Source organism: Mustela nigripes, chromosome 3 (assembly GCF_022355385.1).
Source record: "Mustela nigripes isolate SB6536 chromosome 3, MUSNIG.SB6536, whole genome shotgun sequence".
Taxonomy (NCBI): domain Eukaryota; kingdom Metazoa; phylum Chordata; class Mammalia; order Carnivora; family Mustelidae; genus Mustela; species Mustela nigripes.
The window spans coordinates 27,888,161-27,901,039 of record NC_081559.1 but is presented as its reverse complement, the minus strand read 5'-3'; the positions used below and the strand labels follow the sequence as shown (position 1 = coordinate 27,901,039).

Genomic DNA, 12,879 nt, shown 5'->3' with positions numbered 1-12,879 from the left:
TTCTGCATCATGGACCCTTTATAAAAGCACATGAGAGCTATGAAGTCTCCTCCCCACAAAGCTGTATGTATACGCACAATTTCACAGGTGGGGATGGGGGGCGATGAACCACAGGTTCAAGTTTAGAACCCATGTCTTAGACATCACTAGCCCAATCCCTGTTACAAACAAGGAAACTGAGGCCCAGAGGGCCCAGTCTCTTGGACTGGACCAAGAGGAGTTACCCCCACCCCACCCGCCCCCACTCGGAATGCCCTTTTTGAATTCTCTTTATTTTTTGTTAGAGGCTCAGGGGGCCCCATCCTCCTGGCCAGCAGCTCTGAAGGCTTGGTCCCCAGAGCCCAAGCCTAGGCTTGTTGTATTTAAGTCTCTGTGGTCTCCCCAACCAGCCAGCCAGGAACACTGAGGGCTTCTGTGAGAGGGAGCACAAGTAAGTAACCAACCCCTCCCTCAAACCCTCCCGTCCCAAGGAATTCACAAGCCCACTCCTGGTTCCTTGGCGCTCAAAACACTCTGTGACTTTATTTGCCTTTGGCTGGCTTCTGGGGAGAACGGGGCAGGCGCTGGCAGCGGCCTGAGCTTCATGCGCCCTCTGGCGGCCCTCACAGGCAAGGGCTGGAATCCTGGCCAAACCCAAAGGACTTCACAGTCTTGAAAGCCACAGTCAATAGAGTCTAGGGGAGGGCTGCAGTGTTCCTCAGGCTTTCACCCCTGACCCAGCTTCAGGAGACAGGGCGTGTTGGGAGGAGGCCCTGAACCTCTGGCTCTCATACTCGCCCGTGTTGGATGCCCGCATGTTCTGCCGAGCCTTCATCTGCTTCAAACGGTCCTTGTCCACTTCCCGCTTGGTGAGGATGAAGAGGAGGATACCACAGGGGAAGCCGATGGCCCTAGGGGTGGGGAGATGTGCACGGGGTTTGGGGAGGGGCCAAGCCTGAGCCAGAGGAGCTGGGGGAATCTCATTCCAGCTTCATCGGTCGCAGGAACACTGCAATACCTCTCATTTCTGGGCAGCCTCCTCCAACTGGCTGCTGGAGGGCCCCAAGCAAATCAGATCCTGGCTACCGCACTGCTTTAAACTCCCTAACAGCTCTCCGCCACTTCCCAGCCAAATCCAAACTCTTTGGCACAGCACAAAAGGCCCAGTATGGTTGGTCCTCTGCCCACCTTTTCACTCCTGTCCCCTACAGTTTCATGCCCCTCGACGTGAGCCCTGCGATCCTGCCACACCGACCATGCAAGGTTCTCCAGACGGCCCATACTCCTTTCCTCTCCCAAGTGCTGGCAAAGGTTCTCTCTGCTGTAACCGCCCCACACACATCCCTTCCCAGACCCCCTTCTTCATCTGAGTAACCACCGCTACCTGCTTGACACTGTGGTGTGGGGTAGAGCGCATGGAGTCACGAGACCTGGTGGGAATCCCACCTCTGAATCTTCGTTCCCTCCTCTGTGAAATGGGATGGAATTTAAAAAAATTTTTTTGTCTTTTGGATTTAGGGGATGTAATATTTATCTCAGAAAAAACTAAAACATTACATTGTAAAGTACTGGCACACCTCAGGTGTGGAAAAAAGTGTTAATTTTCTCCTTCTTTCCTTTAATATCAATCAACAATACACATTAAGGTCAGAGTCAAATAACGATATACTGAACATCTAGATGCTACTTATACAACTAACATAATCTCACATGATCTCAATGATTTCAATGAAAGAGCTCAATGGGCTTTCAGGTCAAGCTCCCAAAAGAGAGAAGGCGGCCAGGGACCCAAATTCAAATGAGATCAGCTCAGCTTACTACAAAACCCACTGTGCCTCCAATTCCACATACTTTCCCACCTCCCCTCCACCCCTGCTCTGAGATTCCAGTCCTCAAACCAAGCAGTTCTGTCCCCACAACCTCGATTCAACTCACCGCTGAAACTTGGAGAAATTTCTGGGTCCCGCCCTCCCCTGCGCCACTCCCCATTGGTGGGCAAAGAGTTTTAGTTAAAACTCACCAGGCGAGTCCCACAGCTTTCATGGGGTTCTTGCCCCTCTTTCTGGGAATGTATTCCAGCTCAGGGGAAAGGGACTCCGGCTCCTCCTTGCACTCTGGGGAGCTGTGGCTTTGCAGTGCCCGGGTCCTGTTCTGGGAGGCCTTGTTAGCTGTGGCTCCTGAGAGAATTCCTGTGGATCGAAAGAAGGAGGGTCAGTAAGAGAAGATGAGAAGAAAGCCCAGGGGAGGAAAGGGGAGTGACGGCAGTTTGAAGTTACAAGTGCCAGGGAGAATCCAAAGGGAAATGGGAAAATTGCCATCAAGGTGGCACCTCTGGAAGCCACTTCCACGTCACTGCGGGCTCATCACCCTGGTGCCAGGAGAGCGAGCTTCGTTGTTCTTCATCTGATCGGACGACAGGATGTGAAGGACTGCAGTGGGGCTCACATAAGTCGTATGAAGGAAATCCGAGGAAAGGTTTTCAAACTGCAGGATGTTAGCACTGGGAGCTTACTTTCTCCCCTTATTTTAGACAAGAGGAAACTAAAGCCCCGAGAGACGAGCTGCTTCGCCCAAGGTCAAACTGCTAATTATCCGGGGCTAGAACCCAAGCCTCCAGAAGCCCAGGGCTCTTTCATCTGCACTGCGGTGAGTGTGAAACACCTGGAGCGCGGGAGTCTAAAAGGCTTCCCCAGAGCTCCCTCTCGCAGCATGACCCCAGAGGTGTCGCGTAACTTGAGGGCAGGGGGATGGACTGTGTGACCTCTAGAGAGCATCTTTTAGCCCCCAGACTCTTTATGATCCTGCAGAGCGGGGTGCAGGGAGGAATCGACAGCCACGACCTCCTGCTATCGCTGGTCGGGATGTATAAAAAAAGGGGATCCCCTGCCGTCCTGCCCTCCCCGGGGTCCCTCTCCTTACCCCGGAGGACGCGGGCATTTCTCGCCCCCCGGCCCTTCAGCGCCGTAGCAGCTACCACCGCCGCCATGTTCAGATCCCACCCCCTTTCGCCGCGCTCCCCGCCGGGAATTGTAGTTTGCGTAAGGAGCCTCCCCCGCTCCTTCCGTCCTGCCTACAGACCAGAAACTACAACTCCCAGAAGCCTGCGAGGGGACCTGGGAGAACTACTCTTCCCAGGAGACCCCGGAGGCGCGCACGCTCGCTTGTTTCCCTCCTGTTGGAGGCGGAGTCAGGCCGGGCGGAGTTTGGATTCTCCCCGCCACGTCCCGGCCCCTTCTCCCAACTCTGACCTCTGATTGGTGGATCAGGCAGTTAGCCCCCTTCACTATTGGCCTAGTGGCCGTCGCTCTTTCTGCCGGGGAGTTGCCTACGCCTACTTCCTCCCGGGAGGAGGGGCTCGAGTTCCGCGTCGTCGCGCAGAGCTGACTCTGGGAGGCGTTTGGGCCCAGAGAAGTGGATCGGCCGCTTGCGCCGCATGGAGTCCGAATCCGAGAGCGGGGCCGCCGCTGACACCCCCCCACTGGAGACCCTGAGCTTCCATGGTGATGAGGAGATTATCGAGGTGGTAGAACTGGATCCTGGTCCGCCGGACCCAGGTGAGAACTGCCGCTCCTCGGGCCGTGGGACAGGAGGCGCTCACCCCTGGCCTCTGACCCCTGCTTCTCCCCCCTCCCTTCCTCTCCCCACTGGTCATTCCTACCGACCCAATTCGCCCTTCCCCCCCTGCCCTGCCCCCACACTTAGTTCTTAGGCCTGGCAGGGGTGGGGGTTCCCCTGACGCCTCCTCTGGCCCTTCCCCTCACACACCCCCTTCCCATCATCCCCTCGGTCCTCCCTTCCCACACCGTCTCTAGCCAACCCCGGGTCCTCAGACCTCTCCTGTCCGTCCCCCGTGTCCCCGCCTCCCTGCCGCTTCTACCCTTGCTTCTCCCTCTCTGACCTCAGCCGACCCTCTTGTTACACCCCAGCGCCTCAGACCTCCCCACCACTTCTCCCCTTCCCTCTTTCTTACTGTCTGCCCAGCCGCATCTCTTAACCCTCTCCCCAAAGCAGATGATCTGGCCCAGGAGATGGAAGATGTGGACTTCGAGGAAGAAGAAGAAGAGGAAGAGGGCAACGAGGAGGGCTGGGTTCTAGAACCCCAGGAAGGGGTGGTCGGCAGCATGGAGGGCCCGGACGATAGTGAAGTCACCTTTGCATTGCACTCAGGTAGGTCTCTGAGGGGATCCGCCATCAACTCAGTGCACGTGGGCATTGGAACATCAGACTCCTGCTGTGTAGGGAGCCTTTGGAGGGACAGGGAGTTGGGAAAACAGAGGCTGGCCTTGCCCTGGAGGAGCTCGCACTGTGAGGGCCTGGGGAGAGCTTGGCTACTGGAGCCGGCTGGCTTCAAAGCCTCCTCTTGTTCCTTAGCGATTTATGATCTTTATTAATCTTTCTGGGTCTTAGTTTCTTTTCAGAAGGTTACCTTGTAGTAAGTTAGAGGTAGTTGTACCTTTTTGAACGTGTTTTATATAATTCTCTCAAATATTAGCCCTTAATAAGGGAAGTGACACGCTGCTTTCCTCACTCCGTGCTCAGCCTGGTGACACCCTGTGCTGAGACCTGGAAGCCTGCACGTGTACACTCCTTGTCTGACTGGGGCGGTGAGGGCAGCAGCACTGGGGAAGGACTTGGAGCTTGGCAAGCGTGGGCTGGGATTGCTCCAACAACTTGATGCTTGAAACTTAGAACTTGGATGCACCCTTCTTTTCCAGGAGGAAAGACATGTTGCTTTGGGTGGAAGGGGGTGGGCTTCCTGAAGGTCCCAAAGGACAGAACCCGCGGTGGGGGGGGTGGGGGAACCCTGTCCGCTTACTCATGGAATATCTCTTGGGACAGCGTCTGTGTTTTGTGTGAGCCTGGACCCCAAGACCAACACCTTGGCAGTGACTGGGGGTGAAGATGACAAGGCTTTCGTATGGAGGCTCAGTGATGGGGAGCTGCTCTTTGAGTGTGCAGGTGAGGGGGGCAGGTGTAGTTACGTTACTTTGGAGGTCTTGGGGGCTAGCCTGCAATGGTTGTGCATCCAGCACCATTTACTGGTCCCCATTTGGGGCGAGCTCTGTGCTGAACCCAAGGACTTCAGAACAGAATAACCTAGATTGTCTTGGGCATGGGGAGGGAGCCAGTATTGGCCCGAGGAGTCTGGGGAAGGTCTGGGAGGAGGTAGCAGCGGTCGTAGGCTATTTAGACAGAAAGGAGGAGCTGGTTTTTTGCGCAGAGGTATGGAGCAGACAGAATGGGGAGGACATAGGCCTGAGCTAGCTAGGCATGGTTGAGTGAAAGGCTAGCATCGCCACCCCTAGGGAGACCTCGGGGGATTGGCTGAGTATTGACTCCTGGAGTGGCAGTGAGCTTGAGGCCCCTGTTATGGTGGGACCGACCTTTCTCTTCCCAACTGGTCCTTTCAGGGGGCCAGACACCTGGGTCCTATTGTCCTGATGTTCTTCTCTCTTTCTGCCTCCTTTCCTTTGCAGGCCATAAAGACTCTGTTACTTGTGCTGGTTTCAGCCACGACTCTACCCTCGTGGCCACAGGGGACATGAGCGGCCTCTTGAAAGTGTGGCAGGTGGACACCAAGGAGGAGGTCTGGTCCTTTGAAGCAGGAGATCTGGAGGTGAGATCTTCAGAGTGGTGTTGAGCTGTGTGGGGCCTTGGTAGGTGCCAAGAGCTGGGGGTGGGGGGGTCCAGTCTCGCCTTTACCAGACCACGCTGGCTTGAAGGCAGTGTGCTGTCCAGGCGCAGCACGAGTGTCTGGCTCTGTTCTTGCCCAGTCCCTGCCACCCTCAGAAGCAAGGACAGCTTGGGTGGAGCTTATGGAAGGGCTCCTTGGGGAATGGGGTGAAAGGCCTGCCTGCTGACCCCTCCTCTCTGCCCAGTGGATGGAGTGGCACCCTCGGGCACCTGTCCTCCTGGCTGGCACAGCTGACGGCAACACCTGGATGTGGAAGGTCCCAAATGGCGACTGCAAGACCTTCCAAGGCCCCAACTGCCCAGCTACCTGCGGCCGAGTCCTCCCTGATGGTGAGGGCTGCTCCCCTTGCTGTCTGCCAGGCTGCTGGGTGGTGGGCTGCAGGTTTCTGTGGCGTCTTGGGCTCCCTCCTTGGCCTGAGCCGGCCAGCTCTGAGGTCTGCTGTCTGGAAGATGGACCCAGGCCCCAGAGCAGACGGCTTCCCCTCTCCTGCCCTGACTTTCTGCGAGTCCCAGGGGCAGTGTCTGCTCCCTTACCCTCCCTGCCGTTCCCTTGCTGGGTGTGTCTGAGAGCGTTGTCTGTCCTCCCCTCCATCTGTGCCTGTGGGCCTTCAGGGAAGAGAGCTGTGGTCGGCTATGAAGATGGCACCATCAGGATCTGGGACCTGAAGCAGGGAAGCCCGATCCACGTACTAAAAGGTCTCCAGGGCGGGACGGGGTTCCCTGGGTCTCTATGCGGAAGGCCTGGGGTGGGCTACGGGGGCCACGACGAAGCCTGACTTCATCGTCTGCTCTTTCCTAGGGACTGAGGGTCACCAGGGCCCTCTGACCTGTGTCGCCACCAACCAGGACGGCAGCCTGATCCTCACCGGCTCTGTGGACTGCCAGGCCAAGCTGGTCAGTGCCACCACCGGCAAGGTGAGTGTAACCCAGAGCCAGGCTGCCGAGCCGCTGCCTCCCATGCCCGCCCCACCTCCACTCCGGGACTCTTCTGGTCCCCTCTTCTCCCCTTCATCAGCCCTGCTCTCATCCTCAGCTTCTCTCCCGGGGATTCTAGGTGGTGGGTGTTTTCAGACCTGAGACCGTGGCGTCCCAGCCCAGTGTGGGAGAAGGGGAGGAGAGCGAGTCCAACTCTGTGGAGTCTTTGGGTTTCTGCAGCGTGTGAGTGTGAGGACGGCCTTGGCCTGAAGCGGAAGCCAGCTGGGGAGGAGGATTTGGCGAGGGCTGCCTGGGCTGGGGAACCAGAGAGGAGTACAGGGTATGGGAGTCCAGGGTTGTCCGCTAGTCTGAGTGGTCCTCTCCTCTGCCCAGGATGCCTCTGGCAGCTGTTGGCTACCTGGATGGGACCTTGGCCATCTATGACCTGTCTACACAGACCCTTAGGCACCAGTGTCAGCACCAGGTACGGGCAGCCTGGAGCCCTGGCAGGGCTTGCTCTCTGGTTCCCCCCCCGCCCCGCCCCCTCCCTACCCTTCCCCTCCCTCCCTGAGAGTCAGAGGCAGGCCCCCCACTTCTCTGGCCCTGATGCCCACTCTGTCTCCTGGCACCGGCGCAGTCAGGCATTGTGCAGCTGCTGTGGGAGGCGGGCACCGCCGTGGTTTACACTTGCAGCCTAGATGGCATCGTGCGCCTCTGGGACGCCCGCACTGGCCGCCTGCTCACAGACTACCGGGGCCACACGGCCGAGATCCTGGACTTCGCCCTCAGCAAGTACGAATCTGGCAAGGGCTGGAGTCTCTTTGAGTATTTGGAGGATGGGAAGGGCCCCTGGGGGGCCGCAGGGTCCTTGGGGTGTGGGAGGGACTTCTTAAGAGACAGAAGGTGGGCCCCAAGGCCTGCTGGCAGCCTGTGAGCCCGAAGTGCAGGGAAGCCTGAGGGAGTTGTCGCTTCTGGTGGTTGGGGACCTGCGTGGGCGCTCACATCTCTGTTCTGGCACCGAGGGGCTGGGACCATCTCCTCCATGCTGTGGCTCTTTTCTGACCCCCTACGGGGTGCAGGTTTCCAGCATGTTCACTTGACGTGGACACAGCAGCCCGGTGCTAGGCACCAGGCCCCCTGAGGGCCTCAGGGCCCTCAGTCCCATTGACCTGTGCTTTTTGTCCACAGAGATGCCTCCCTGGTGGTGACTACATCAGGAGACCACAAAGCAAAAGTATTTTGTGTCCAGAGACCTGACCGCTAATGGCTGCAGCCTCTGCTCTGGTGTTGAGGGGTGAAGGGAGAACCCCACCAGCAGAGGCGGTAGGGTATGGGGGAGGAGGAGGCGGGGGCCTTGGACTACTTTCCAACCCCTTCAAACTGACTTGCCCCCTTTGTCCCTTCTCTTAAGAGACCCACCCCTTGCGCCCGCCCCCACCCTCGCCCAGACCTGCGGGTCCCTCAGAGTCGGGGTGGGGGGTCAGGCCTCTTTCTCATTCACCTTCATTTGCTGGTGTGATCACGGGGCTGTGTGTTTGTATGTGGGGAGTAGGTCCTTGAGGTTCCCGTTCTTTCCCTTCCCAAGTCTCTGGGGGTGGAAAGGAGGAAGAGATACTAGTTACAGATTTTAAAAATGTAAATAAAATATACTTCCCAGAGACTGTGTGTGTGTGGTTTTGTGGCATCTGGATATGAGAAACCAGGGAGGGGCATGTCGGGGTGAGGGGCCCCGCAGAATCTGCTAGGCTTTGAGAGCCCTCAGCTGGCTCTCCCTGATGGTTGATGCTGAGGGAGTCGGATCTCTGAGGATGCACATCTGATTTTAGTTCTCTCCCCACCCCCTTTCGGAGAAGCAGAATGAGATAACCGTGACCTGGCCAGAGTTTATTAGGTCAGGGTAGGGTCAGATAAGGGCAGGGCCTCTGATGCAGGGCCGGGGAGACAAGAGGAGACTGCCTTCCTGGCGGAGATGGACAGATGCTTCGAGTAGGAGCCAGCAGAGGCCCTTCCCCTAGTTCAAGTCAAGGTTCACGCTGCTTTGGCTACTGGTGCGGTAGGCTGTGCGGGGGCCAGGCCCAGTGCGGGGGGTCCTTCTGGGCAGCATGCGCAGGCACCTGCGGGCGGCCGTCCTCCAGGGGGCTGTGTAGCGCTGATCCCCCAGCCCCATGGCCACGGGCACGGCTGCTGCGCTGGCACTACCCAGTGAGATGAGGGACAACAGAGTTCCTGGCCCCAGCGGCAGGCGCTGCTCAAAGGCCAGGACTGAGAGGAGCAGGGTGGCCACATAGGGCCCCCAGCACAGCCCGAAGAGCAGCGTGGCCCCGGCCTGTGCCCTCGCTTGCCTCCAGGTGAGGGCCTGGGCCAGGGCCGATGGCGCGCCACGGCACACTGCCCGCTCCAGCCGCCGGATGTCCTGCAGCTGGCGGTGAGCCATGGCCAGCACACGGGCAGAGAGCAGGGCGGCGGCCCCCACAGCGGGCAGCAGGAGCCCGTAGACTTCAAGGTAGAGGTAGGGGGCGGGGAAGACAGCCTGGGAGCTGCAGTTGGTGCCGGGGGCCCAATGGTTCCACCCCAGGGCTGGCAGGCTGGTGAAGAGCAGGGGCCCGGCCCAGGTGAGGAGCAGGGCCAGCCATGTGCTCCCGCGGGGCCGCAGGGGCTGCCGCACTGCCATGTAGCGCTCGCCGTGCACCAGCAGGAGGTTGGCGAGCAGGGACAGGAAGGAGAAATTGGGCGCCAGATAGAGGAAGAAACAGGACCAGTAGCCTAGGCGGCTCTGGCTCCAGAGGCCGGGCAGCACGGGTAGCGCCAGCCCTGTGAGCAGCCCGGCCAGCAGCAGGCTCAGGAAGAAGCAGCCAGCGGGCGGGCGGCGCAGGTGCCGATCCCTGGCGATGCCCAAGGCCAGGAGCAGGTTGGCGGTGATGATGAGGATGGCCAGGGCCAGGGAGAGCCCCAGGGCCCCCGTGGGAACCGGGCTGGGTGCCTCCCTGGTGCTGTTGGGGATCATCTTTGGCCTGGGGACAGAGGAGGCCTGGAGCAGCAGCCAGCGTGCCTGAATGAGAGATGGGCAGCCAGAATTAGGGGGTGCTGGGCAGTCGTCCAGAGGGCGCACAGTGGGCCCTTATCTTGTTTGCTGAGAACACTTTCCCCCCCAAATAACTGCCTATTGAAATTTACATAAAAATTCATATTCTGGGCTTCTCTTAAGAGGTCCCCTCTAGCAACAAGTATGCCCAGCGTGCTGGCCATGGGCTGGAGCTGAGGGGCAGCTGTATTCCCCCAACTCCCCAGGCTCTACCCGTGTTGGCCAGTGCTATTACCTGTCCCACCCTCTCTGGGCAGCCGTTTTAAGGCCTCCATTTAGACTAAAGGGTGGACCCACCCAGCCCCAAAGCCCCAGAGCATTTTGTCCATCCTGGCCTCCACAAGACAAGGCCTCCACATTGGCCAAAAGGGAGAACAGGGTCTGGCTGGTGTGTCGTGGCTTCTGGCCATTGATCAGTTGAGAGCCTCCTTCAGGTTGGGCTGGGGCCGGGGCTAGGGGTGGGTGCTCTGATGAAGGAGGGGTCCCTGTCCTCGGATGCTCCCAGCCTGGTTGGCACCGGAGCCCTGGGAGAGGGGAGGCTGCTAAGGATTGGGGGGTCAGGGCAGGAGTGAGTGAGGCAGAGGCAAGGGCAGGGCTGGCTGAACACCTGAGTCAGTGACAGGCCACAGCCACGGAAGGCAGCAAGGAGCAGGTTGCCTTGTTCCCCTAACCCGCCCCCTACCCCCTCCACCCGGCCCTCAGGCCCTCAGTACGTAATGATTACAGCTCAGTGAGCAGCCTCTGGGTAGGACTTCCAGCCCATAAACTTGACTCATCTGCAGCACACTAGCAACAGAGCCCTTCCTGGGAACTGGAGGAAGAGAGGACTCGCCCGGGAGGAGGAGGATGCCAGCCGCAAGGAGGACAGCTCCCACACCTGCGGGAGCTGGCAGGAGGAGCCCGACGGCAGGGTCTGGCCGTTCTGGGACTCTGATCTGGCCCAGTCCTTTCCTTCCTCGGTTCTTCCGGCACCCCGGCCCCAAGGCCACATGTGGGGAGGAGGAAGGGTCCAGGCCCAGGGGGAAACTCCTGCTACTTTCGGCAGGAGAGCAGCGCCTGTTGCTAGGATTAAAGTCAATAAGGAAAGGATTTCTACCTGCCCCCACCCCCAAGTCATCAGATCTGAGGGCACCCATGTCTCCCTGAGCTCAGGACCGTCCTCTCTCCAGCTCCCCCCGGCCCACCAAGGCCTGCCAAGCTACTGCCCCTCTCCCCTCTCCTCAGCTTATTTCCTCTTCCTCAACTTCCCCCACCCCTCACGCTGAGGGACATCCTTCCCTCTCTAGCAAGCCCTTTAGTTTCTGTTCCCTTTGTCCCTGCGCCACAAACTTTATTAAACCCCATGAGACCTCAGGGGCCCTGACTTCAAACCTGGACTCTTGTCCGGGGCTGGAGGTCCCAGCACTCCCCTGGTGGGAGACCCACCCCTCCTCCCCCGGAGCAGCATGAAAGGCAGGGCTGGCACCTGGGCCACCTTGTGTGGTGTGCTGGCCCGTGACCTGCACACCGTGGAGGCTCTGGTGGCTTGGGCTGGCTGCAATGGCCTCTTCAGGACCTGGGGCTGAGGTCTCCAGGTGAGGTTGGGTGCTTGGTGGGGGCAGAGGGCGTGGAGGGGGGCAGGGAGGAGGGCGTAGCTACTCACATGGCTCTTGGAAGGCAGGTGTTGCTGGCCCAGCCTGGGCTTGCCCCTGGGGGTCAGGGAGTTGCTGTAGGCGGGCCTGCAGGGCTTCCTGCGCGGTCTGTGGTCCCTGTGGCCGGTGAGGGCATGGTGCCTCCACTCTGCGGGTACTGCAGGGCCCCAGGCTCTCTGCTGCCCAGGCTCTGCCCCAGCCTGGGCTCTGGAGGGTTGGAGCTGGGGGTGGTGGGGCTCAGCCTGGCCCCGCCTCTCAGGGGTGGAGCCTGGCACTGGCTAGGCGGCAGGAGTCAGGAGGCTGGCCCTCTTTGTCCAGTGCCCTCCCACTCTCCTGTACCTGTGTGCCCCCTCCCCAGCCACCAGCTGTAGCTTGCCACTGAGGTGGCAGATCCCTTACCTCAGGGGAGCCCGGTCACCTGCCACGCGCCTAGCTAATCTGAGAAATGCAATCCAGTCAGCGAGGAATCAGAATTTGAGGAATCAGGGTTTCAGCTACTCCTTTCTGCTTCTTGCCCCAACGAATACATTTACATTTGATGAGTTATAAACCCCTGGGGTTGCGGACCAGCCAACAGCACACCCAGCTCCGTTAAGTTAATTGGGAAAAGCAGTATGATGGTGGCAGGGGTGGGGCTGTTTGGAGCTTGAGGATCCTTCCATCCTATCACCTGGTGGGCCTTCCGGTTTATAAAGCCAAACTTCCTTCTAGAATCTGGGGTCATTCTATACTTTTCTCAACTGCTTTGAGTCTAGTTCTGGGATAGGAGGTAAAAGTGGCTCCGGGCTAGGAGGTGTGGCATTTGGACAAGCTACTCCTGCGCCTCAATTTTCCCATGTGTAAAATACAAGTAAAAGCACCTCTCTGGGGTGTTGGGGACTATCACAGAGTAACATGTGACTCTATATATCCCAGTGCCTGACAGCCTGACACTTAACAGGAGGCCTCCGTGATGAGTAAGAGGTGTGAGCCAGTGTTGGAGGCAGAAAGCCTGGGTATGAATCTTAGAATCGCGGGATCTTTTTTTTTCCCCCTTTTGTGTGAACTTGGGAAAATTACTCAAGTTCTTTTGCCTTCGTTTCCTCATCTGTAGAAGGGGGCTTGTACTGTGCTCACCTATGGCGAGACGAACCCCAAGCTAATGTGTGGTGAAGACTTAGATAAACACTAGGCCCACAGACAGCTGTTATTAACATTTTTAGGATTCCTGCCCTCTGTCGCTCCCCTCCAGCCACCTGCCCCCTCTAAGAACTCTGTAGAGAAAGGCAGATCGAGAGCTCACAAAAAGCAAGAGGAGAAGGGCACTTCAGCTCCACAGAGACACTGAGTGGAGTAGGTACAGGAGAAGAAGGGCAAGTTCAAGGCTAGGGAGACAAGAAGTGTGATGCTCCAATTTTCACTTGTATCAAGTGAGGCCTTGGGGTGCCAGAGAGAAGCAGATTGAAGTGTGAGGGAGCTGGTAGCAACTGCAGCAAGAAAGCTGGAGATGAGACATGGGGAAAGACTTCCCTGCTCAAGAGCGCAGGTAGACTGAGATGGGGACTTCGGTGCCCTCGGTGAGGAAGGGCAGGGAGAGGA

General features: G+C 58.6%; 3 protein-coding genes across 5 annotated transcripts in view; 1 reads left to right on the top strand and 2 right to left on the bottom strand.

Annotated features, from left to right (window-relative positions):
- Nucleotides 1–3,007, bottom strand: part of PNKD (PNKD metallo-beta-lactamase domain containing) — a 61,328-nt gene extending 58,321 nt beyond the window's left edge. Inside the window, exons 1-3 of one of the 2 annotated variants that reach the window (XM_059393463.1) lie at nucleotides 2,899–3,006; nucleotides 2,000–2,168; nucleotides 493–890 (exon numbers count right to left, since the gene is read on the bottom strand). In XM_059393463.1, coding sequence (XP_059249446.1) covers nucleotides 698–890; nucleotides 2,000–2,168; nucleotides 2,899–2,965 — 429 coding nt within the window. In that variant the 5' untranslated portion in view covers nucleotides 2,966–3,006 and the 3' untranslated portion in view covers nucleotides 493–697. Of the gene's footprint in view, nucleotides 1–492; nucleotides 891–1,999; nucleotides 2,169–2,898 lie in introns of those variants that run through there. The other variant, XM_059393461.1, reaches the window with a different exon arrangement.
- A 322-nt stretch (nucleotides 3,008–3,329) lies between these two features.
- On the top strand, nucleotides 3,330–8,246 carry AAMP (angio associated migratory cell protein). Of its 2 annotated transcripts, none has more exons than XM_059393458.1 (11): nucleotides 3,330–3,533; nucleotides 3,988–4,146; nucleotides 4,819–4,938; nucleotides 5,457–5,596; nucleotides 5,859–6,003; nucleotides 6,286–6,369; nucleotides 6,473–6,588; nucleotides 6,728–6,831; nucleotides 6,982–7,072; nucleotides 7,226–7,380; nucleotides 7,777–8,246. In XM_059393458.1, the coding sequence occupies exons 1-11, from the start codon at nucleotides 3,413–3,415 to the stop codon at nucleotides 7,850–7,852; spliced, it is 1,311 nt and encodes a 436-aa protein (XP_059249441.1). In that variant the 5' UTR covers nucleotides 3,330–3,412; the 3' UTR covers nucleotides 7,853–8,246. The 2 variants fall into 2 exon arrangements, with proteins under 2 accessions (XP_059249441.1, XP_059249442.1); XM_059393459.1 differs by having other exon boundaries at nucleotides 3,331–3,533; nucleotides 3,991–4,146.
- A 197-nt stretch (nucleotides 8,247–8,443) lies between these two features.
- On the bottom strand, nucleotides 8,444–11,749 carry GPBAR1 (G protein-coupled bile acid receptor 1). Its single transcript, XM_059392673.1, has 2 exons — nucleotides 11,313–11,749; nucleotides 8,444–9,637 (listed from the first exon to the last, which is right to left on the bottom strand). Exon 2 carries the CDS (start codon nucleotides 9,590–9,592, stop codon nucleotides 8,600–8,602), a length of 993 nt encoding a protein of 330 aa, XP_059248656.1. The 5' UTR covers nucleotides 9,593–9,637; nucleotides 11,313–11,749; the 3' UTR covers nucleotides 8,444–8,599.
- Between the last annotated feature and the right edge of the window lie 1,130 nt (nucleotides 11,750–12,879).

Bases quoted from the DNA above. Each gene is read 5' to 3' on its own strand.
- AAMP (XM_059393458.1), top strand. From the start codon at position 3,413: ATGGAGTCCGAATCCGAGAGCGGGGCCGCCGCTGACACCCCCCCACTG. The intron at 4,939-5,456 runs GTGAGGGGGGCA...TTTCCTTTGCAG, and splicing joins GCTGCTCTTTGAGTGTGCAG to GCCATAAAGACTCTGTTACT. The intron at 6,370-6,472 runs GTCTCCAGGGCG...GCTCTTTCCTAG, and splicing joins CCCGATCCACGTACTAAAAG to GGACTGAGGGTCACCAGGGC.
- GPBAR1 (XM_059392673.1), bottom strand. From the start codon at position 9,592: ATGATCCCCAACAGCACCAGGGAGGCACCCAGCCCGGTTCCCACGGGG.